Source organism: Vicugna pacos, chromosome 28, assembly GCF_048564905.1.
Source record: "Vicugna pacos chromosome 28, VicPac4, whole genome shotgun sequence".
NCBI lineage: Eukaryota > Metazoa > Chordata > Mammalia > Artiodactyla > Camelidae > Vicugna > Vicugna pacos.
In genome coordinates, this window is record NC_133014.1 from 10,581,786 (window position 1) to 10,605,192 (window position 23,407).

A 23,407-nucleotide genomic window follows, 5' to 3' on the forward strand; every position below is an offset into this window, starting at 1 on the left:
GCTGGCCGACAACCAAACCGCACAGCCCACCAGCCCGCCTGCCTCACGCCCACTCAGCAAGCACTCAGCAAGTAGTCATGGACTTAAAGGTGGGATGTGCTAGCTGATCACACAGAAAACAGCTTCTATGCCAGCCTCCCCTGACCGGCCTGAGTCTCAGAGACTGCCGCTGCATGTGGTTGGTGGCAGAGGTGCTGCTGCAGAGGCAGGGCTGTGGTCCCAGCACAGTTCCACTCCCTGCCTGGACCATCTCTCTTCCCTGCTCACCTTCAGAATCCTCCCTGCCCGCATCACACACATGTTTATCCTGCAGATGTTTACTGCATATCAACTCCCTGCTGTGCATCATGCTGGGTTCAGAGGATGCCACCTCTGGCCCTCAAGGAAGCTACAGACAGATTTGTTCTGAGAAACAAGGCAAACCCAAAACAGTGGACAGGATGTCTAATCGCTCTCTTTGCCAGAGGCTAATCATACCCCAGGGGCCCATGCCCACACTGAGTACCTGAGAAAGGTGATGGAGAGACAGCCCTTATCTTTAAGAAGCCGATGTTGGAATCAGTCAAGGGCTGGGTGGTGATCGGAAACCCGTGGGCACAGAGCAGGGGTGCTCCGTGACTGACTCCTGGACTGGATGTGTGTGGCCCCCTGGGGTTGGCAAATGCCGCCGCCGTAACAGCTGGACAGCTACTCTTGGACCTGAGTGGGAGACCATTTATCCAAGTTGCTTAGTAGCATTTGCTGGTGAGGTTAAACTTCCCGCTTTAGCTGCTCTCCAGTCCACACAAGGAGATAACCTTGAAAGAAGATGGGAGGGAGAGGGGAACGGGAAAATTTCTGGCGCATTCCAAAGGCAGCCCACTTTTCCACGAGTGCTGTGTAGAAAGGAACAAATTCTCATCAAGTCTCTGACCGTGAGTTTTTAATACATCTCTGACACTGGCTGAAAACACTGTTTCCACCTTGGGCATCCTCAAACAGGCCCACCACGTTTGCTCTTATCATCTTCAAGGTGAATTGCCAAGAACATGTTAATAAAAAAGAAAATTTTTAACTTTTTGCTCGGATCTCATCCTCATACCATCACTCCCCTACCCTAGACAGTTTGAAAGTATTCCACTTCTGTGAGGAAACACAGAGGGGAGGGTGTTATACCATTGACGTAGTCAGCACACTGAAAAATCAGCAGCTTACAATGTAATTTCTATACAATCATTGCCCTGACCCTGGGATCCAAAACCTTGAAATGGTTTTCATTTTGCCTTTTTTTTCACATTATCCATAATCATTCAAGGCCCCCACATACAACTGGTGAGGTTATGCACAACATGGCATATACTGTAAAGCACCGTCTATGCTGAAGACTGTGTGGATGGCAACACCCCACCCCACTCCCCCGCCCTTGCCAGAAGCTGGGCAATGAGAGCCTCACCAAGTGTGCTGGGTTGTTCAGCCCTCAGTGTCTATCCCTGTGAATCAGCAGGTCTCAAGTATTGGGCCATGGCAGCTTTTACTGATTCACAGTAAAAAGAGAAAATAATCAAAGTCATGATCACTAACGTTTATTGAGTGCTTACTATGAGCCAGACATAGTAATGACTCTATTCCTGATAGCAACCCAATGGGGTACCATTCTGACCATCCCCATTTCCCCATCAGGGCTGCACTCTTCAAGCAACGGCCAGTATGAAGCTGCCCAGTGGCCACTCCTGAGAACTGCCCTGTGTCCTGAGATTACGTCCTTCCTAAATACTGGGTGTGAAACCGACCTTTCTTTTCGAAATGACAGCGATGCTGAGAAGGCTGTTGCGATTGGCCCCTCTTCTGTCGCCTTCATCCTTCCTCCTCCTCCTTGGCCGCTCCCGTAGTTAGGTCTCCAGCATCTTCCTGGCGGGTTTCCCGCTTCCTGGCCTCCTCCTTCCTGCTTCTCTTCTCTCACTCAGGCAGATGTCGGTGCCCAAATCAAGCATGTCTCGGATCTTTCCTGCCCCTGTTCAGAAACCTTCCAGGAATCCCTGCTGTCTCAGCTGGGGTGCGGGGCTCTCCACGTTCACCTAATTCCAGTTTATGTCCCGTCTTTGTCCTAGCCCAGGGGTAGTACCCTGCTGCCACCTCGGTGTCCCCAAACGATTAGGGCCTCTTCCTTTCTCTCCAGTTCTCTGCCGCCTCTGCCCCTGGGAACCCTGTCCATCCTCCCCATCCCTCCTCAAATTCATGCTTCGTTTTCGTGCCTTACTTATTCATTCAACAAACCTATTTTGAGCACCTACTAGGGACTGATTATAGTGGGGAACTTTGAGGCAGTCCTGCAGGGGAGGAAGAATTGAGTGAGCAATTATAGGAGATGTTACAAAAGGGGAGGGTCCCTCACCTGGGAGGCTTAGGCAGGGTGGTGATGGAGAGGTCAGGGACAGTTAGCTGTGTGTCCCATGCCCTCTTTAACTCCTGGGACCCTCTGCCGCTCCTCTGCTGGGGCAGATGCCTCTCTGCATCCCATCAGACAGTCACAGCAAATCTTAGACCACGAGGTGTTACATAAATATTTGTTGACAGTTAAATCATACTACTAGCTTCTGGCACATCAAATTATGGAAATTAGTTATCTTTTAAACCATCCATAATGATCACAGGAAGGGTTTGGCTGCTCCCTGGTCTCATTGACGTCGTCTGACTGGGTGGCTTTGCCATCAGTTTGTTCAATCAGCAGCTCATCTCACAGAAAACTGAAGGTTACACCCCAAACTATAATCAGAGGTGACCTTGCTTGTTGGGATTACAAAACACTTTCTGTTTTATACTTTCTATCCACCTGTAAATACTTGAATTTTTTTTTTACAACAGACTTGTGTTGCATTTATCATCAGAAATGTTGAATGTTTGTTAAGTAAATTAAACAAACCAAAGGAATTATTATTTGCCTCTCCCACTCCACTTTTTGGCCTTATATTTAATGAAAAAAAAACAGTTGTTTGGACAAAACCCCTGACTCCCTGGATCCTTGGAGCTCCAGGAATAGGAAGCATTACAGGGAGTGTGCCTCTAAGAGGCACAGGTGAATTGCCAGTGCTTTGAAGCCTGCAGAAAAAGAACATTCTTGAGGGAGGTCTGCAGGCATGAGATGCACAGCCAGACCATCCACTCCTGCAGGAGGGATCCCAGGTCAGAGAAGATGCGTGGCTGGATGGGACCAGGCACTGGGCTTCGCCTCCTCCCTCCACACTTGTGCATAAAAGTTTGCCTGGCATGGAAGCGGCAGAAGCAGAGACCCCTTTCTGCTGAGTCACCCTGACCCTGATGCCTTGGAATAAATGACGCTCCCAACCCAGCACACTCATCTGTCTGGACGACTGGGCTCAAGGTCAGCCCGCAGCGGACCCACTGCACCCTCTCCCAGAACCCACAGAGGACCCCTGCACTCCCATGGCCCCCCGAGACCTCCGGCTAAGGGACAAGCAATGGGCTTTCCCCAGTTTCTTACAGTGAAACCTCTAGTCCTCCAACCTGGCATCTGCCCCGGAGGCAGTTCCCAAATGCAGCAGCCACCAGAGTTGACCTGACATCAGAGACAGAGCTGGAGGGGGAGCTCCAGCCTTTAGTTGTGGTCCAGAGTGACCTGCAGGGAAGAAGCTGGAGGGATATATTCTCAGTTTCCTGCTTCTGCCCCCAAATCTGCTGGTAACTCCATTTGCCAAATAATTACTGAACTGAATGTTTATACTAAAAATTACTTGTTTATCTGAAATTTAACTGGCTGTCCTGTGTTCTTTTTTGGAAAAAAAAACCTTTTTTTTTAATTGAGATACAGTCAGTTTACAACATTGTGTCAGTTTCTGGTGTACAGCATGATGTTTGCCCTACATATACAGACATACATTCCTTTTCATATTCTTTTTCACTATAGGTTACCACTAGATATTGAATATAGTTCCCTGTGCTACACAGTAGAAACTTGTTGTTTATCTATCTTATATATAGTAGTTGGTATCTGCACATCTCGAACTCCCAATTTATCCCTTCCCATCTCCTCGCCCCCCGCCCTGTAATCACAAGTTTGCCTTCCGTGTCTGTGAGTCTGTCCCCGCTTTGCAAATAAGTTCACATATGTCTTTTTTTTTTTTAGATTCCACATGTAAGTGATATCACATGATGGATGTCTTATGTTCTTATCTGTTAAATCCAGCACAGCCCTGAGCAGAAACTGCCCTACTCCCAGCACAGGCACACTCAGGAGCCCAGGAGGATGTGGCATCCTGAGTGTGCACAGCTCTTGACCAGGAAGGGGGTGCCTCTGTGTACCCCCATCACTCACCCACAAAACGCCAGCCTGTGTCTCCTACCTGCCTGTGTCTCACCACTCATGGTCAACGTGTTTGAATAATAACAACTGGCTTAGCATGTAGTCTCCAAAAATGCCGTTAGAACTGAGAGTACAACCATTGTTTTTTGGAAATTCTCTTGGGTCAGATGAAGTCAAAGCACTCCAACAGGCAAGCATTTGGGCAGACGCTCCAAGTCATTCTGTAGCTGGTGGTATAAACGCACGTTAATTTCCCCCCACCCCCAGGTACGCTGAGGCTCAAGCACTGTAAACTTGTCTCTTTGTGGCTTTTGCAAGACTGTTGGTCAAATTTGCAGCATAGTCTTATGGCTGAGCAGACAGCAGAAAGGTGATCTCAGGTGCCGTCACCTGCCTGCCATGCTACTGAATTGGGTATGAGGGATTTGGAATGAGTCGAGATTTCAAAAAAATGGGTGAAGGTGGTCAAAGGTCCAAACTTCCAGCTATATGATAAGTAAGTCTCCAAGATGTAATGTACAGCATGCTGACTGTAGTTAATAATACTGTATCGTTTATTTGAAAGTTGCTAAGAGTAAGTAGATCTTAAAAGTTCTCATCCCAAGTAAACAAAGTTTCTATGTGTGGTGATGGATGATGGATGTTAACTGGGCGTATGTGGGTGATCATTTTGCAAAACATACAAATATCCAATCATTATGTTGTAGACCTGAAACTGATATGTTATATATCCATTCTATCTCAGTTTTAAAAAGGCAAAAATTGTGATGGGGGAGTTCTGTTTCTTAAGCATTCTTTAGAAGGAAGGAAGTGAGCAAATGAATGAACTTGTGAATGAGAATATTCACACTATCTGTGTGTTAAATAAATTCTGCTGGTGTCTTCTGAGGACACTGAGGATGCCCTTTGCTCCCTCATCGTGGCCTCGTTAAGTTGGGGACCTCCTGCGAAAACTCCGTGATTGAAAAGACTGAAACTCCCATGTTCTGTTTTGCAGCTACCGCTGAGGTGAGGGAGGAAGGCAAGCCCAACCCTCCATTCCCAGGACCTTTCCCAGGAAGCCGGCAGGCTGACCACACGCCATTTTCCTTTCCTCACCCCCACGGGTACCAGCCCACCTCGATGCTTCCACTCACCCAGCCTGGAAGACCACACACAGGAAATGCAGCCTTCCCCAGGGTGACCCCTGCTGGGTCTAAGCTCCTACCGCCTCTGGCATTTAATCACACAGTTGGCCACATAATACTTTCTGAACACAAAGATGTCAAGTTTAATTGCTCGATCACTATACCTACGATCTACCAAGACAGCGCAACTATTTCTTGGTGGAAAGATGGGAAGGAATTGCTGGGGGCCCATCATGCAATTACTCATTATTATCCCGATGATGAAGTGACAGCAATAATTGCTTCCTTCAGGTAAGCCTTCTTTCTTCCTTTCTTTTAAAACGTTGTTGTGTTCTTGCTGATTCAAAAGCCCTGTTAATAAAAAAAAAAAAAACAGCCTTTTGTTTTCTGTGTGAGCAACCCCACTGGTCCATTTAGAGTGTAGATTCATAGCTGACTGTATTGTTGATCTCTTTTAAATGAATTTTGGCCCCACCGGAACACGTGGCTATCAGATGCTCTTCCCAGCTGGGCTACGAGTCCTGTTAAGTCCTGCTCGACTAAAGAGCTCTCCCACTGAGGGAGAAAGATGTTCTCACTGGGCATGAGGAGACATCTCAATCACCTGGTGGGCGGGGAGCTTGTGAAACAGTGCAGCCCCCCATCCTTTTGATTCGCCCTATACCCTCTCTCTTCCCCTCCTCCCAGCATACCCTGCTGCTGCAGATCGTGGTCCTGATGTTGCCCTCGTGCATACTGGGGTAGAAAGAAGGTGGAGGGTCTGGGGAATGGAGGCAGATCTTCAGCCACATGGCTTACCATCCTAGCATTCCACTTTGTGTCGGCAGGGGCAGGCTGAATGAGTTAGGGGAACGACAAGGATGAGCCAGGCTTATCCTCGTGTCTGGAATGATCCACCGGCCCAAGGACTAAGTCCTCATACTTTAGATCCTGTAGACAGTGCAACAGACAGCTGCTTCTCTTCCCCATCCCTTTTCATTCTCTACTCTTTCCTCTTTGCCAAGAGGGTTTTTGGTTGTTGGTTTTTGCATTAAGACCTCCTTGCAAGTAGAGTTTTAGAATTAGGTGGACATGTGGTCCTTAAAGACTCAAAATGAGGTCAGAGGCCGGCAGAGCTGACACAAGAGGCTTTTCTCCGGGATTCCTCCACTCCGAGTGGAGCCCTCTTTGATCCGTAAGTTTTCACTTTCTCCAACCTGATGCTTGGGCCACTTCCAGAATTTGTCATGTCTTTGGGTGAATCATCGTATGTTTCCTTTTCAGAAAACCACCTCAGAGTTACCGCAGACCCTACAACTCCAATTAGAGTTCAGTGTGTCAACATATCCGTAAGATGCTCCCCTCCCCTTTTTTTTTTGCATTTTTTTCCAAGTTATCGTCTTGGTCATCATCAAGGCCAACGACACAACTTTTGCATTTTCCTTTGGTGGATTTAAACTCTGGCTGGGTCTCTCTGGCTGCCTTTCTCAGCCAGTAGCTGAGATCACTCAGGAGACTTAACTATATTTTTTTTCTCCATCCACTACAAAGCACAGATGTTTTTCCATTAGGTAGACACAGCTTCTGCTGGGAGAAGTTAAGTCACCATTTCATAATAAATAAGATTTACAGGCTGACAGAAACAAAAAGCTGCAGTTTGGTCTCACCTGGTCATTTAGGAGGGGGGCACAGCCCCATTCTCTGGGCTGGGAGTCCCAAGCCAGTGTCCTGCCAGTGGCCCCCATGAGACCACAGGTGATCTGCTGCATCTTCCCTGGTCTTCTGGCCAAGGAGGTAGGTTTGGACCACCTGACTGGCTGCTCCAGGTGTACTCTAAGGGGCCATGAGATGTTCAAAAGACTTAAATTGGAGAGCATTTCAACTTAGTGTCTTACTTTGAACTTACGTCTTTAAAGTTCAGAAGGTGACTGGGTGATATTTTGAGAACTTTAAAGAAAAATGTCTACTTCTACATGGATTCAGCTTAACTCTCATGAACATGTTCTGAAGGGGAAAAAAAATCTTATCTGACCTCCAAACTAAGCCTTGAAGCAAATGTAGTGATCAGAATTCTTGCAAAGGACAGACTCTCAGCTGAACGGAGTAGTGTTTGGGACAACACCAAGTCCAGCGTCATCATATTCTTTAACTTTATTACAGTAACATTCAGGTGGCACAGTAGTCGTGGAGTGATTGAGTGAAGTAAATTACACTGACTTGATCAAGATGATCAATACTTGTGTAATTTCTTGGCCAGAGGGAAGGATGTAGGAGACCCCAAATTTAAGGTCTTTTAGATGAGGACTCTGAGGTCCTTATGAGTAGGGTGACTTGCCCAGGGTCACTAGGATGCTGGTCATCCTTGAACAAGGAGCCTGATTTACACACCTGCAGTGTCTCCTCTTTTCACATCTCATGGCCCCTGAGGAAATCCACTCTGGTTCCCAGAAACAGTGCAGAGTTCAAAACGAGGTCTAGGCTTGCAACAGCTACAGTTTTATCAGGAACTCATTAGCCTGCAGTTTTATTGGCATTGCCTCTGACAGTCTCTCTCTGGACCACATCTATTTAAGGGAGTGTGCAGAATAAACATGTCTGTCTATTGGCAGGGGTCTGAGGAACTATAAAGAGAAGCACAAGAATTTTAAGTTAGATCGTGGAACCATTTTTTCTTTAATAAGGTGTTACTATCATAAGAAAGGGCAGAATTGACATGAATTTTAAATGATGAGATCTGCCCACGCTCTGCACCTCTCATCCTTTAACAAGCAGTTGTGAGTTGCTGGAGACTGATGGATTTGTGGATGCGCTTTTTAACTTTCTTAGGCATGTAGCTCTTCCATATCATGCAGACCCATGCCTCCTGCCCACCGCATACTTGAACTCCCAAATCCGTCCTCCTAAAACCTAGGGTTAGTCAAGCATCTGGTCTTTGCTCCTGAACAGTACCTGTCCTAGTTGGAGGTGCAGATTAGGAGTTCGGCGGATTTAATGCACTGGAACTTTCATCCCTGTTACTCCTTCCATTGCTTCTGACTCCCTCATTCCCACGGTGGCCGCCATATTTCTCTTTCCTTCCCAAAGGAAGAAAAGGATGTGGTAAGTAATTTACAGTAAGGAAAAGCTTTAACATTCACTGGCGGCATCATTTTAGACACAAGGAATAGAGATTTTTTTTTTCCAAATCCCAACACAGGCAACAACCCACTAATGATAAAAACAGGCAGCCTTGCTCGTGAAGGTGTTTGCAGGCAATCCTTTATTTGTTGGATGAACAACTAACTGGACATTGAGACGAGGAGGACAGACCTGGTCCCTGTCACCCTGCTCGTGCTTGTGAACAGAATGGAGGGGAAGGGAGACTCCGGTGTCAAGTGCGGAAGTGCCGAGGTAGTGCTGACATGGTATGGTAGTGTTGCCATCCGATCTTAGACTTTGACCTTGAAGGATTTATTTAGGGGTGAAGGACTCAGCATCAGGACTGAGGGAAGGACATTTCTGCCACTCAGAGGTGACCACATCTTGCAAACAACCCTTAGTTTATTGAAACTGGGTGTGGAGAGTGGTGGGAATGATAGGAGGGGCTCACAGGCATTTAAGGATCCCATGTACTCTGGAAAGGTTAAAGGAGGTTTGTTTTGACATCACACGTGAGACTGTCCCCAAAAGATTTTTGAAACTCCCATATGTGTATATTTTTAAGTATTTTAATAGTAATATAAGCATCTCGTTAAATACTTGGAAAATACCAAACAAATACAGAGAAGAAAACTATGGTCCACAATCCTGAGAAAAATTTTCCAAGCATCAATAAATCTAATATCCTTGAAATAAAACTGGTATTTTATTACACAGATGATTGTATCTCTTGTTTCATTCACTTGTCATTGTATTATGAACATTTCCCTGTATTAGTAAAATTCGAAAATATTTTAATGGCTGCCGTATGCCACTGTAAGTTGCTATTACAAAACATATTCAATTATAGAAGAGCGCAAATGGAATTATAAAGGGATAAACGTTAAAAATGATTTTCAAAATGCCAAGGTTGGTGGCATATACAAGGGAAGAGATAACTGGTGTGGGTCTTCAGCTCCAGAAGCCCTCTTGAGCTGGGTCCATGCTATGCCGATAGTTCGTGGTTTTTCCTGTTTTAACTTTAGATGTCTGTTGTTATTGACAGAGAGTCAAAAGTCATCTTTCACTAGTGGGTGGAGGGAGCGCTTGGCGTCTGCTAGTAGGTTGGAGGATTCCTAACTGGTGGCTTGGTGATTAATACTGAAAATCTGCACCACCATCCATGACCGCCACGCATCACCCCCACCCCCCCACCCCAACTCCTCGCCTAGTCCTGAGTGCATCCCTTGAAAGCATTTGCTAGATCTCCTTTGTGGGACTTAAGTCACCAGCCAAGCTGCCCCCTTGGTACTTCAACTGGTATCCCACCCCATCTGCACCTGCTATCAGCTCAAACCCTGGCACATCCGTTCATCCAACCCGGGACCCTGCTTAGCCAAAACCTTGCCCTGGAGTCTCTAAAAGAGGGTGCAATCTGTGAGGCATAGTTAGCTCTGAAGTCTGATATTGGGTGTAAAAAGCTCTCTAGCTTGGGTTAGAAACACTCCCTCGTCAGGTAAAGTTTCCCAGGAAGGCGCCAGCCTTCAGATCAGAAGATTGCAATGGAGGGGGACCCACCCTCAAGCAAAAACAAAACTGAGGCTCCTGTAAACTGACAGGCCCTGCAGACCCAGTTATTAGGCGATTGATGGCGAAGGGAAAGTATTTGATGTTTGTTTTCTTTGGAGTCTAGGGATTCCCAGTGCTCCTTAAACTCTGGCATCCTTCCCAGTAGCTAAAGCTGGAAGGATTTTACTTGCTTAGTACATTTTCTTTGCAGAGATGTTAAGTGGGGAGTTTGCGTCCCTGCGGGCCCCTGGCGCCTCAGACGCTTGTGTTGGTTGGGCCCCCCGCAGGCTCTGTGTGCCAGGCTCCTCGTCCGCAGCCTGATGGACTGTGGACTGGTGCCATCGCTGCCTCTGGTGGCCCCCAAAATGGACTCATCCATGAGAAATCAGCAAAACATCTAGGAAGCAGGAGCATAATTTCTTTGGCCAAACCATCAGCTGGAAAAACTATTTTTAGCCATAGATCCCTGAGGCTTTTTGCCCTGCTTTATATTCAGGCTTCCTTTCAGCTCAGATTTTGTTCGAGAGCCCTGAACTCAGGTTACCTGTGGAATCCTGCCAACACCATTTGAACTATGGCAGGTTAAAACAGGATGCTTCTCAGTGGGTCTTTGTATTTCTTTCAAAAGTGGTTTTTTTTTTCATTTTTAATTTTTTTTATTGTGATGACAAATATATAGCATAAACCTGACCATTTAACCCTTTTTGAATATACAATTCAGTGGCTATGAGTGCATTCATCGCTACCATCCATCTCCGGAACTTTTTCATCATCTCAAACGGAAATTCCATATACGTGAAACGCTAACTCCCCACTCCCCCTTTTCCTCCAGCCCTTGCTAACCTCTGTTCCACATTATTTCTACGTGAATTTAACTACCCTAGGTATTCATGTAAGTGGAATCATCCAACCATATTGGTCCTTTCTTGTATTTCTTTTAAGAAGACTCAAGAGCATAGCTGCTACTTACGAGGCATTTCTGAGCAGTTGTCCCAGGTCTGAGGGATGGGGAGATACTGTGGGTTCTTGCAGGATGTCCTCGGCCTGAACCCAGCTGAGGGTGCCCTGGTGTGAGGGGCTTTTGCAGCTGCTGGCCCTGAGTCTCTGTCCAGGTGGTTCCTGTCTAGACACCATGGCTGAATCTATGGTTTCTTTGGTCGTCCCCACTCAGATGTTTGACCAAAATCTGATGAAATTATTATACTTTAAAAAAAGAAAAAAAAGGCAGTGCCTACACATGGTAAAGTTGTCTAACTGTCCCAAAATTACCTATCCCACTCCAGCTCCCAGCTCTTTCCCAATGGGGAGCTCAGGTTACCCATTTATTGGATATCTTCCCAGCGATACTTAATCCATGAGTCTGTGTGTGTGCGCGTGTGTGTGCGTGAGTGCCTGTGCCAGGCCCCAGTATGGTCTGTTAATCCAATGGAGTGTTACGCACAGCTGTGGTTAAATCGGTACCCAGATTTCACAATTTTTGTGGCTCTGTGAATGCTATTTTCAGCTGAATCGTGGAGTAGACTATAATTACATTGTAGGGCTTTTTGATTTTCCTGAATTTAATAGTTTCCTTGCTTGTTGGTTCACTTAATTGTCTCAGTTGCCGTCTCTCACTGTCTCCTACGCTCTAAAGGAAAATTCGCGTCTCCTCTCAAAAGGGCAGAATTCGCAGAACTGGTGTGTTTTTCCCTGGAGGTGCCGGTCCTGGAGCGGCCCCTTCTGCTCCGGCCTGGGCAGGTTGCCCTCGGGTCTGGGGTCCAGCCGAGTCATCTTTGCTCTCATGTTTGGGACCTTCGTTCCTCCTGATTTCCAGCTTCTGTTTCCTGGATTCCCAACTCCCGTTCTTGGCTTTACTGCCTCACGTAGGCACAGAGCTCACTCTCCACAGGCTTCCTGGGCCCTTTTGTGTTGGAAAAGGCCATGTTTTTCCTACGCCTACCACCTTGAGGGTGTTTGGCCGGATACAGAATTCAAAAGGAAAATCATTTCCTATTGTCATCTTGAATCATTGATATGTTTCCTTTTCGCTCCCGGAGTTGTTCGTGAGAAGTATGACGCTGTTCTGATTCACTCGTAAATTACCTGCTTTTCCTCTTCTCTGGTAGCTTCTGGGGGTCTCTGCTTTGTCTTAGAGGTGTGACAATGCCTGGGGAGGCCGCTTGGTGGATCTTCTCTTTCTCACTGTGCTGCCTTAGGGGCCGGGTGGGGAAAGACCCGTATCTCCAGTCCTGGGCCTTATCTTGAATGATGCCCCCTCCTCCCCTTTCTGTGTTCTTTCTGGAACTCCTTACTCGGTGGAATGCCTGGATTGCTATTCTGAACTCAGAGCCTTTCCTGCTGTTTCTGCCGGGGAGCCACTCGCCCATCTCCAGCCTCACCCCCACCCTGCCTGCGGCACGGGAGCATTTACTTGGATGTCTAGAAAGCAATGAGTAGAATTATTTGTGAAAAACCTTTCCTGCACTATAGGTAAGATGGATTTGAACTTGCTGATTAAGGCAGACACATATTCCTTCTCACCAGATGATGCTAAACCCCGCCTGACATGAACGACCAAGACCAGCTTTTGATCATGTTCCGTTTGCATCCTCCTGTTCTATTCCTAGTCTGAATTTTCCTTGTTGGTTGCTTTCAGGTCCTCCTGGACTTGGTGCAGGCTGATTTCTGCCACCCAAGGTGTGCCGCTTGGATGTTACTTGTGCCTGCTGGATTCGTGGGCTCCTAGTGGGCTGTGCTTCAGGCTGGGTGCCTCGCCCCACCCAGGGCTGCTTTCCTGGGGCAGTGCCCTGCCTCCCTCTCTGGCCTTCCCATCCTCTCTGGTCCCTGGCTCCCTAAGTCATGCAGTAAGCCTGCTACACCGCCAGGGTCCCAGGCCCTGAGCCAGAGCCCGATCTTCAGAAGGCGCCAGTGTCCTCAGCCTGTCTGATCTCATCGTCCACACTGTCCAGCCTCTTCCACAGCAAACTTGCAAAATATGTGGAAAGGACGCTGTCTTCAGTAGCCATGACCTTGGTCTCCATTGGAACTGCCATGAAAACTAGGCTGGGCAGCCTTGCAGATTCTGCAGGAGCTGCTGAAAGCCACTGGTTATTACCCACCACGGGCAGTGCGCCAGCCTAGAGGCCAGATTCTCAGGGGCGGGTCGGCTAGGCCCCTCGTTTGGAGATACTTGTCCTGCAAGGTCTCTTTCCATTTTCTCCTGGTGACCTCTAGGCATTGCAACATTCAACTCCTGCCCGAAAGCATGGAGAGACCCGGCCTTCCCTTGACCCTTGCGTCCCCTCCAAGTCCAGCCGTCATTCACCAGGTGTGGTCATTTACCAGGTGCGGTCCAGAATTACGTCACTCCTGCACAGAAATGAGGGGAGAGGCAAAGACAGAGCATTCCCAGTCAGTGGAGCACTGCTTAGATTGGCACATCAGGAAATGCAGGTGACAGGGGACCATCATTGCTGGGTCCTGGGACCATTAAGGAGGTGATGTTAACCCAAGTAGCTCTGGTCCCTCTAGTTCTGACTGGTGCCATTCTTGACATGCATTTTAGTCACTCTGTTTATCCTAGGCTAGTAGGGACCTGCAGAATGGTATCGTTGGGGAGAAGCTGTATTTACGATGGTCAGTGTTCTGAAACTGCGTGTTCTCGAGGCCAGGGGCCCTCACCGCCACATGTCAGCTCCTGATGCTACTGCGCTGTGTTAATTACCCGGGCAGTTGCCCCTGGACAAGGATGGGGCCCCTCCAACTTTGCCAGCTTCCTGGTCTCTTTTAAGCCTTAAGCCTCAGACCTTGGCATGTCAAGGACGGATTTTGTTCTGCTTTAGTTATACTGGGGAGCAAGCTCCTAGGAAGGCAGGCAGACCACTCCACGTTTTTCTCCTTTTTCCCTTTTTCCTCTGGTCACAGTCTTCTTTGCTGTGTCTGATGAGCAGGGAAGAAATCAGTGCTTTGGGGCTTCCTTTCTTGGGGAGCATCTGAGAGCATTTCAAAGCATTCCTCATTCTCTTAACCCTCCCCACCCCAGCTAAGAGTGGATTTCACGTATGTGGTGTAACTCCCCGTTCGAAAACACATTGGGAAATTGGAAAGAGGACTCTGAACCTCTTAGAACCAAGGCCGCCCGTTTATATCAGATATTTATGACATATCATGGTCACACTGGAATATGAGGAAAACAAAAGGAAGGCGATTTATAAACAGTATGAATATGAGCTTGTAAATGCTGGGCATGACGGCATCAGGAGAGATAAGAAAGTCCACGGAGACTTGCACCTGGTGCATAACCATGTGCACGGCAGCTGCAGATGGAGCCAGCCGTCGGTGACTCATTTTCCAGATGAAGACCGAGTCACAGCAGAGCTCCAAACAGGACGGGGGATAGCGGCCCTCCCTTTGCACGGTCCTGGGAAATTCGGTGGATATTAACACCAGGCAAAGTACTTTGTGTGCATGTACAATGCGATGAGGTTCTAGTCTCAGAAGGTCACGTGGGATGTGGAAAATTCGCCCCTGGCCCCTAAAAGCCAGGTTGCCCCCTACTTACTGTGAGCATCTAATACAACCCCACACATGCGCAAAATGCCTTGAAGGGCTGTACTCTGATCGAGAGACCCCTGACGTAGAGCCTTCCACAGAAATCCAGACAAGTGACAACATACACAGGCCGGAGGTCTTCAGAGAGACAGAACTGGTAGGATATATGTAGACAGATAAACGTGCACACACACACACACACACACACACACACACACATATACATTAAGGGAGAGTGAGAGAAATTTAAGGATTGGCTAATGTAATTGTGGGTGCTGCCAAATCTGAAATCTGTGGGGTGTCAGCAGGAGATCCAAGGAGGGGCTGATGCTGCAGTCCTGAGTCCCAAGGCAGTTTGGAGGCAGAATTCCTTCTTCCTCGGAGGACCTCAGTCTGTGCGCCTGTCATTTAACTGACGAAACAAGGCCCACCCATGTGACGGAGGGCAACCTGCTTTACTCTGAGTCTCCTGATTTAAATGTCCATCACATCTGAAAAATACCTTCACGGAAAACTGTCTTTACATCTAGACAATGGCTGACCAAACATCTGGGTGCCATGACCTAGCTGTGTTGACACACGGGGTTAACCATCACAGCGAATCACAAAGAGGTTGAAGAATGTTCTGTTGCCATCGCAGGACCATGGAAGGTCATCACCGTAAATATCTTTGTGTTTTTCTCTAAAGCATAACCAGCGTGCAGCGTTCAGACAATGGGTCGTATATCTGCAAGATGAAAATAAACAATGAAGAGATCGTGTCTGAGCCGATCTACATCGAGGTGCAAGGTGAGTTCGGAGGCCCCGGGGTGTCTCATGGCCACAGGGCTATTTGTTTTAGAACTTACATTAATTGTAACTGGGTGCAAACCTTGCAGATCCATAAACACTGGAATTTTACAAGGCTATCTTTTTAGAGTTTAGGTAGTAATGAAATTAACTCAATTTTGAAAATTTTAGCTCTCTCCAAGACCCTAGGGCTAAGAAAAAAAGAGATTCTGGACCTCCTTGTCCTAAGGTTATTTACCAAAAAACAAACAAACAAACAAGAAAACCAACTGAAGTCTTTTTCTTTTAGGAAGCAAAATACATCCTATTATGCATTTCTCAGCACTGGCACCAGGTACCACTCACTTGGTCAGTGTCAGTTTGTCTATTACTCAGTATCTTCTATGCAGATGGTGAAACCGGGGAGAGTGAGCAGTTTTCTTAACTTGGGCTGGCAGTTCAGACGGGGATTCTTTTGGGGGCCTTAGGATTTGTTGGGTGCATGGTTCAGTGCAAATTCCATGACATGAGACAGGCCTGTTGGGGGGAGAAGCGAAATATCAGACCAGGAGAAGCAGTCTCTGCCCTTGAGGAACTTGAACCCTAGTGGGGAATGTGAGCTGATGCACAGGTGAGCAAGGCCAGGTGAGCCCAGGTCCTGCATCTCGGGTCTGTGTGCCTGATTCGGCAGTGGCAGGGCCCGTCAAAAAACGCTTCGAGGTGTTAACTCTCCACCAGCACAGCGGCAGCCCTCTGGGATCTCTGCATCCCTGCTCTCTGAGGTGCCCCATCAGCAGAGCCTTCGGTTCATCCAGTTTTCTACTTTCTCCCAACCCTCCTCATCATAGACTTAAAAGAGCGGCTGATGAGCTTTCTAGGGAAATTTGACTAGAAGCAGCTCCCACTGAAAGGCTGCTGGGCTACCCATCGTTTTGCAGACCTGACCTTGGCACCCACTAGTGCCGCAGGAGGCCTGAGGGCGGGAGGCCCCTCAAGGAGTCTTTCGGAGTTTTGCTTTAAGCCCATCCCACAACAGCCAGAGCCTCAGGGTTCGGCCAGCCTCAGCCAGACGAGATGGTTCCTGCATTGGCTGCTAATCTGGGGAAAATATTCAGAGGACATTTTACTTGTAAGATCCCAGAAAAATGCCAGGGCAGGAACAAGTTAGGTCCAAATTAGAGTTTTGCAAAACTTCGAAACTTGAGACAAGAACCCCATTTTACCACTCCCACATCATTCCTGCTGAGACCAGATCTGTGAGTTCCCAGTCCCAAAGGAACACAATTTAAATGCCTGAGGTCAATTAGTTTGATCTGTTAAATTTTTGGCACACGCCCCAAGTAAGGACCAACTGGCTTTCTCCGCGCTGTTCTTGACAGCCCTTCCCCGCGATCCTGGTTCTAGGATCAAAGTGGGAGATCTTGGGATTGTAACTGTGTAACTGTGTCTACGCTGTTTTTCACTTGGAAGAATGTTCAGCCCTATGCAAGTATTCAGATTTTAAAATTTATTATCACCCACCTGAAAGTCTCACACACAATAGGTTGTCCTCAAAAACGGGCAGACCGCATCAGTCAGAATGACCATCATCCAAAAAAAATCTACAAATAATAACTGCTGGAGAGGGTGTGGAGAAAAGGGACCCTCCTTCACTGTTGATGGGAATGGAAATTGGTGCAGCCTCTATGGGGCACAGTATGGAGGTTCCTTAAAAAACTACAAGTAGACATACCACATGATCCAGCAATCCCACTCCTGGATATATCTCTGGAAAAGATGAAAACTCTGATTTGAAAAGATACATGCACCCCAATGTTCATAGCAGCACTATTTATAATAACCAAGGCATGGAAGCAACCTAAGTGTCCGTCGATAGATGAATGGATAAAGATGATGTGATACACACACACACACACACACACACACACACACAAAGGAATATTATTCAGCCATAAATAAGAATGAACTATTGCCATTTGTAGCAACGTGGATGGACCTTGAGATTATCATATTAAATGAAGTAAGTCAGACAGAGAAAGACAAATATCATATGATATCACTTATATGTGGAATCTTAAAAAAAAGTTACAAATGAACTTATTTACAAAACAGAAACAGACTCACATACATAGAAAACAAACTTACGGTTACCAAAGGGGAAAGAGAGGGGAGGGATAAATTAGGAGTTTGGGATTAACAGATACGCACTACTATATATAAAATAAATAAACAATAAAGACCTACTGTATAGCACAGGGAACTATATGCAATATCTTGTAATAACCTATAATGGAAAAGAATCTGAAAAAGAATATGTGTGTGTGTGTGTGTGTGTGTGTGTGTGTAACTGAGTCTCTTTACTGTAAACCTGATAATAATACAGCATTGTAAATAAACTATACTTTAATTCTAAAAAAGGAAAAAAAATAGACGGGGAAAGCTATCACATGGCTTTGATTTTACTCTGTGTTTATCGGTGGGGAACCCTGAAAACCTGCCAGCTTGTCCCAGGAGTTAGAGCAACACCCAATTTCAGAACTGCCAGCCTCCCTTCTGGAAAAACCAGTTCTGAATCACCAATACAACTCCTTTGGGAAAGTGTCCTAGAAAGCCGGCTGGAACTAGACGGGTGGGAATTAGCCCCTGTGTTCCTTCTTACCCAACTTCAGGGAGGTGACAACTGGCCGCTGCAGACCTGGGTGGTATACAGAGAGAGTGCCTGTTGACAAGTTCTGGTGCAATTCCCACTCCCCTTGGAGCTGTGCCTCCGCTGGTGGGTCTGAAACCTTCTCTCGCTTAACTCTTCCTCTGCAGGACTTCCTCACTTTACCAGGCAGCCCGAGAGCTTGAATGTCACCAGAAACACAGCCTTCAGCCTCACCTGTCAGGCTGTGGGCCCGCCCGAGCCCGTCAACATTTTCTGGGTTCAAAACAGCAGCCGTGTTAACGAACAGCCCGAAACGTCCCCCTCCGTTCTGACTGTTCCCGGTGAGTCCGAGTTGTGTGACCCATTTCTGGTTTTCTCTCTAATAGTGGAAGGGAGCCGAAGTTTGGTGACCACTGCTGGGCGCCGCAGCAGGCGGTGGAGGAGACTGAAAGCACAGGTGTGGCAGCCGGGGGTAGGGGGTCAGTGATGGGGAGGCTGGTCAGCATCTCGGGGGTCAGAGGTCACAGGGCAGGGTTGGGGCATGGGGACCTGCCCTCCATGGGTGTCTGTGGTTAAATTGGTGAAGTAGCCAGAATCCTTGAGCCTGGGCAGCAGGAGCCCTGCTCACATCTCCCCTGGCCGCGGTGGCCTTGCAGGCTGGGCAGGTCTCGCATTTTAGGAACAGTTGATATGGAGACCTACCTCAGTGAGGTTTGGCAGCAAGGAAAATGCATTGGTCACGGGGGTGGCTGTGGGATAACTGAGTCACGGTGGGGCTGCGGCTGCCCTGACGGTCAGCAGTCATCTGATTTCCATCGAAATGGGTGTTCCCTGGCTTTGTTCCCATCCTTCCTCCTCTGACAGTGCTTTTGGTGTCAGTGCCATCCATGTTTCTGTCTTGGGGAATCCAGTAGGCTCCCCTGTGGCTCCTCTCACTGTCTTCCAGCAACATCTGGCAAGGTTACCACCCCCGAGTCCTCCCTTTCTTTGCACGTTCAGCAGATGTTTTGCGAGGGACCGCTGCATGCCAGAGGTGAACTCCTGAAAGTTCTGTCTTCCTGGCTTTCTTCCTGCCTCCCTGCCCCTCCTCTGCCCTTGACAGGGGTTCTGGACGTGGGGGTGCCCGAGGGCTCAGTCCTGGACCCACTTCTGTTCCCTCCGAGGTACTCCCACCTGGAGAGTGCCTCGGGAGCCCTGGCTTCAGGACCATCTATGTGATGATGACCTTGAACTTTGTATCTCCAGCTCGAATCTCCCTCCTGAGCTTCGGGCTCCTGTATCCAACCACCTCCTCAGCATTTCCATGTACTGGATACAGAGGTGTCTTAAAATGAAACTCTTCATATCCCCACTCCGCCCCAGACTTGCTCTGCCCCAGAATTCCCTGTCTTAGTAAATGATATCACCATTTGTCACTTGTCCATCCTTCTTTCTTCTCATTTTCCATGTCGAGTGCATCAGCAGGTTCTGCATCTACAGTACATCTCAAATCTGTCTTTTCTCCATCTCTGCCGTGGTGCCATCCGTGGTCCACATCACAGACATCTCTTGCCAACACCACTTCAGCAGCTTTCTAACTGGTCTCTTTGCTTCCAGCCTTGTCCTCACTCTTGTCCTTGGTGGCAGATTATGTCCCCTGCCTGCTGGAACCCTTCAGTGGGTTTCTGTTATCTTCGACTGTCACTCAGGGTACCCCCTGCCCCTGCCCATAGGCCCTGCATGCTCTGGTCCCAGATCAACACTCCAACCCAGCCCCATCCCACCCTTTCCCCCTGCTTGTTGAGTACCAGTCACACTGCTTGCCTTTCATTTTCTCAGAAACATCCCCCTTCTTCCTTGCCTCAGGACCATTGCACTTTCTCTTCTGTCTGCCTACGGTGTTGTTCCCTCTGCCCTTTGTCCCATAACACATCTGAAATATCACTTCCTCACAGAGGCCCTTCTTAACTCTTTTAGGTCCTCCCCACCCCTTTATTGACTCCCAGGCACGTATTCTTGTGGACGTCTTTCACTGCAGTCTTCATTTTATGTATATATATAACTACCTATAATTACCCTGTTTATTTGTTTAGTCTCCTTAGGGAATATAGGCTTATTCATGACAAGGACTTTGTCTCTCCCAGCTGCCTGCCTGACTCATGGTAGTACTCACTGAATATTTATGGGGAGAAGGAGCCAGCAAGTGAATTCCTCCCCCTCCAAGGTATTGTCTCTGAATTCACTTTTCTTGCCCCTGGCTCCACGAGGAATGTTACGGTCGTCTCTGCCTTCATCTGAGTTTTCTTTGAGTTTCTCCAAGGAATTGATCATCAAGTGACTTCATGGTTCAAAATCAATTTAAAATAAATGCATTCCACCCTCTCTAGGATGGTGGCTCTGAAGTGCCATAAAGTAAGATTTCTGGTGCATACAATTAAATATGTAGGTTAAACTGACATATAATTAAATGCGTAGAACTTAAGTGCACGGCTCAATGAGTCCTGATAAATGTGGACACTCCTGTAATTTCAGTCAAGATGTAGAATGTTGTCGTAACCCCAGGAAGTTCCTCCTTGCTCCCTTCCGGTCAGCCCCCACCTCCCATAGGTAACCTTGTACCAACGTCTGTTACCATAGATTGATTTTGCTTGTTCTTGAAATTTAAATGAGTGAAACCGGAAGGTGTGTGTTCTTTCATGTCAGGCTTCTGCATCTGCTGAGATGATCAGCTTTTCTCCTTTATTCTCTTCATGTGACAAATTATATTGGTTTGATTTTCGAATATTAAGCCCATGTTGTACTCCTGGGATAAATTCTACTTGATCACCATGTATGGTGGTGGATTCCATTTGCTAATATTTAGTTAAAGGTTTTTGCGTTCATGTTTATTCTGGGGTAACGCTGGCTGTGTGTACTGCAAGTCGGTTCTGATCCCAGTTACCAAGAATTAGTGCAGACCCCATGGGTTAAAGATGTCTGCTACAAGACTGCCCTCACTTAAGCAGCCAGCTGCAAGTCTCCAGGGGGTCCCTAAGCCACCTGTACCTCTTATTGACTGGCTATAAATTTGAAGGTTCCCATGACCCCCTTGGTTTCAATGATTTGCTAGAACAACTCACAGAACTCAGGCAAGTGCTATATTTACAATTATAGTTTTATTACAAAGGACACTCATGGGGGGAGATCTGGGAGGGTCCCAAATGCAGAGCTTTCTTGCCCTTCCCTAGTGGAATTAGAGTGTGTCACCTCCTGGCACAGCAATGTATCCGCTGAACAAGAAACTCTACTGAGCTTTGGGGTCCAAAGTTCTTATTGGGGTCTCATTACAATGTAGGCGCCGCTGATTAAATCATCAGCCCTGAGCTTGAACACGAGCTCCAACCTCCCTCTTACCCCTGGAGGTCTGGAGGTTGGGCTAATGTCACGTGGATCAAAGCCCCAACCCTCTCATTTCATGGTCAGTCATTCGGGTGACCCGTCCCCATCCTGAATTCTCTCATTAGCATGACAAAGCCACTCCTCTTCCTCAGAGAATTGCAAGAGATGAAAGCTAGTCAAAGTCTTTACCATACAACAATGTTCATGAAGGAGAGCAGTGTGATTACTGTATATTATTTATTCATTAGTTATCCCCATCACCCAGCACATTGCTCGGCACATCAGAACTGTGTGAGTGAATGAATGAACTAATGGACAAACAGGTGAATTTTAAACAGTCCTCAAGTCTTATACGCCCCTTCCCGGGGACAAAGACATAGTGATGGTGAAGTAACTTGTACTTGTGTCACTGCTTTTGCATTTAAACTCTTTTTCATCTTTTCTCATTTATACCTCTAGTGAGTTCTGGGAAGTGGATAGGACAGGAATTTTTTTCTTTTTTTTTTTGCATCCGTCTTGCAGCCCCAAAAGGCTTAAAGAAATCTGCGGAGAGAGGATCTAGGGTGCAGGATTCAGGTTGCAGAGCATACTCTGGGTACCTCAAGTCACACCAATTCAGCTACTGCCGACTATTCCCAAGCATCCGAACTTTGTAGCCTTGTGATAAAACTACATAAAAGCTATTCTTATTTGCAGCTGTGTTTTAACTTACTTGGAAGATGCTTTCGTGTGATACCCAAGCCCCTCCCAGTAAATAGTTCATGTTTGGGGAGCTGGATGCCCAGGCTCTTTTGACTTGAGATGCCTTTCAGGGGGCTTTGTGCCCACGCAGCACCTCACGTGCTGATGTAAAGTCTGAATGTTTGCAGGGCGCAGCGTTCTCTCTTGGTGTTAACCCCGACGCAAACTTTCCCCATCCCTTCTGCCGAGAGAATGCTAAGTAGGGAAGAGGGTTCAAGAGCCCTGATTGTTGAGGCTGCTTTGAGCAGGCACGTTTATGAACAGGAAGGTCATACACTTTCCCTCTGGATGCCAGATTGTTTTTCTCCTCTGTGATGTAAGCGCTGTCTTTAAGAAGCATGAGCAAAGAAGTGCATTGTCTAAAGGGCATTTATTCTGAGTCAACAAAGCCAAACTCAAAGGTTACATGCTATGTGATTCCATTTATATAGCATTCTAAAAATGACAGCATTAGAGTTGTGGGGACAGATCAGCTCCTGCCGGGGGTTAGACTGGGAGAAGGATGCTCCTAAAAGGAGCCAGGAGCTGGGCTCCTTTTTGGTGATGAAACAGTTCTGTATCTGTACACAAATCTCTACCTGTTGTAAAATTTCATAGAATAACCCACTCCTCCTTCCCCGTCCTCACAATTAAACAAAAACAAGAACTGGTGAAATCTGAATAAGGTCTATATTTTTGTTAATAGTATTGTACTGAAGTCACTTTCTTGGCTTTAATCGTTTTACTATGATTACACAAGACCTCATCATCAGGGGAAGCTGGGTGAAGGGTGTGCAGGCACTGTGTACTATTTCTGCAGTTTCTTGTGATTTGAAAACTATTTCGAAACAAAGTTTTGTTTTGTTTTGTTTTGTTTTCCAAAGAAGTATTTTGTCACGGGCAAAATCAAATCCCAAGATAAAGAGCAGAACTGCAGAAGCCTTTTGCTGCATGGCATTTAGTGGTGGGATGATTTTTAGGTTAGTGGTCGCATTTCAGGTCAGTGGTTAAGATCTCCAGCTTGACATAGACTGATGCCAGCTCACCACTGTGTGTCCTTGGACAAGTTACTCACCTTCATAACATAAAAGACGGGTAATAGCAGTGTCTACTTCCTCGAGCATTTATGAGGACTCGTGAAATAATGAATGTAAAGGCCTTGGTACAGAAGCAATTTACAAGAATGACTCAGATGTTACCTGTTACAAATTTTTTTATGTAATAGTTACCAACTCATTGTCAATTCTGAGTTCCTTTTCTGCTAAGAGTAGGGGACTGAGGCTGATCTTTCTGGGT

General features: G+C 47.0%; 1 protein-coding gene across 1 annotated transcript in view; it reads left to right on the plus strand.

Annotated features, from left to right (window-relative positions):
- MERTK (MER proto-oncogene, tyrosine kinase) overlaps nt 1-23,407 on the plus strand; it is an 88,327-nt gene that overhangs the window by 15,684 nt on the left and 49,236 nt on the right. Inside the window, exons 2-4 of the mRNA XM_072951461.1 lie at nt 5,295-5,715; nt 15,308-15,408; nt 18,202-18,375. Of these exons, the coding sequence (XP_072807562.1) occupies nt 5,295-5,715; nt 15,308-15,408; nt 18,202-18,375 (696 nt within the window). The remainder of the gene's footprint in view (nt 1-5,294; nt 5,716-15,307; nt 15,409-18,201; nt 18,376-23,407) is intronic.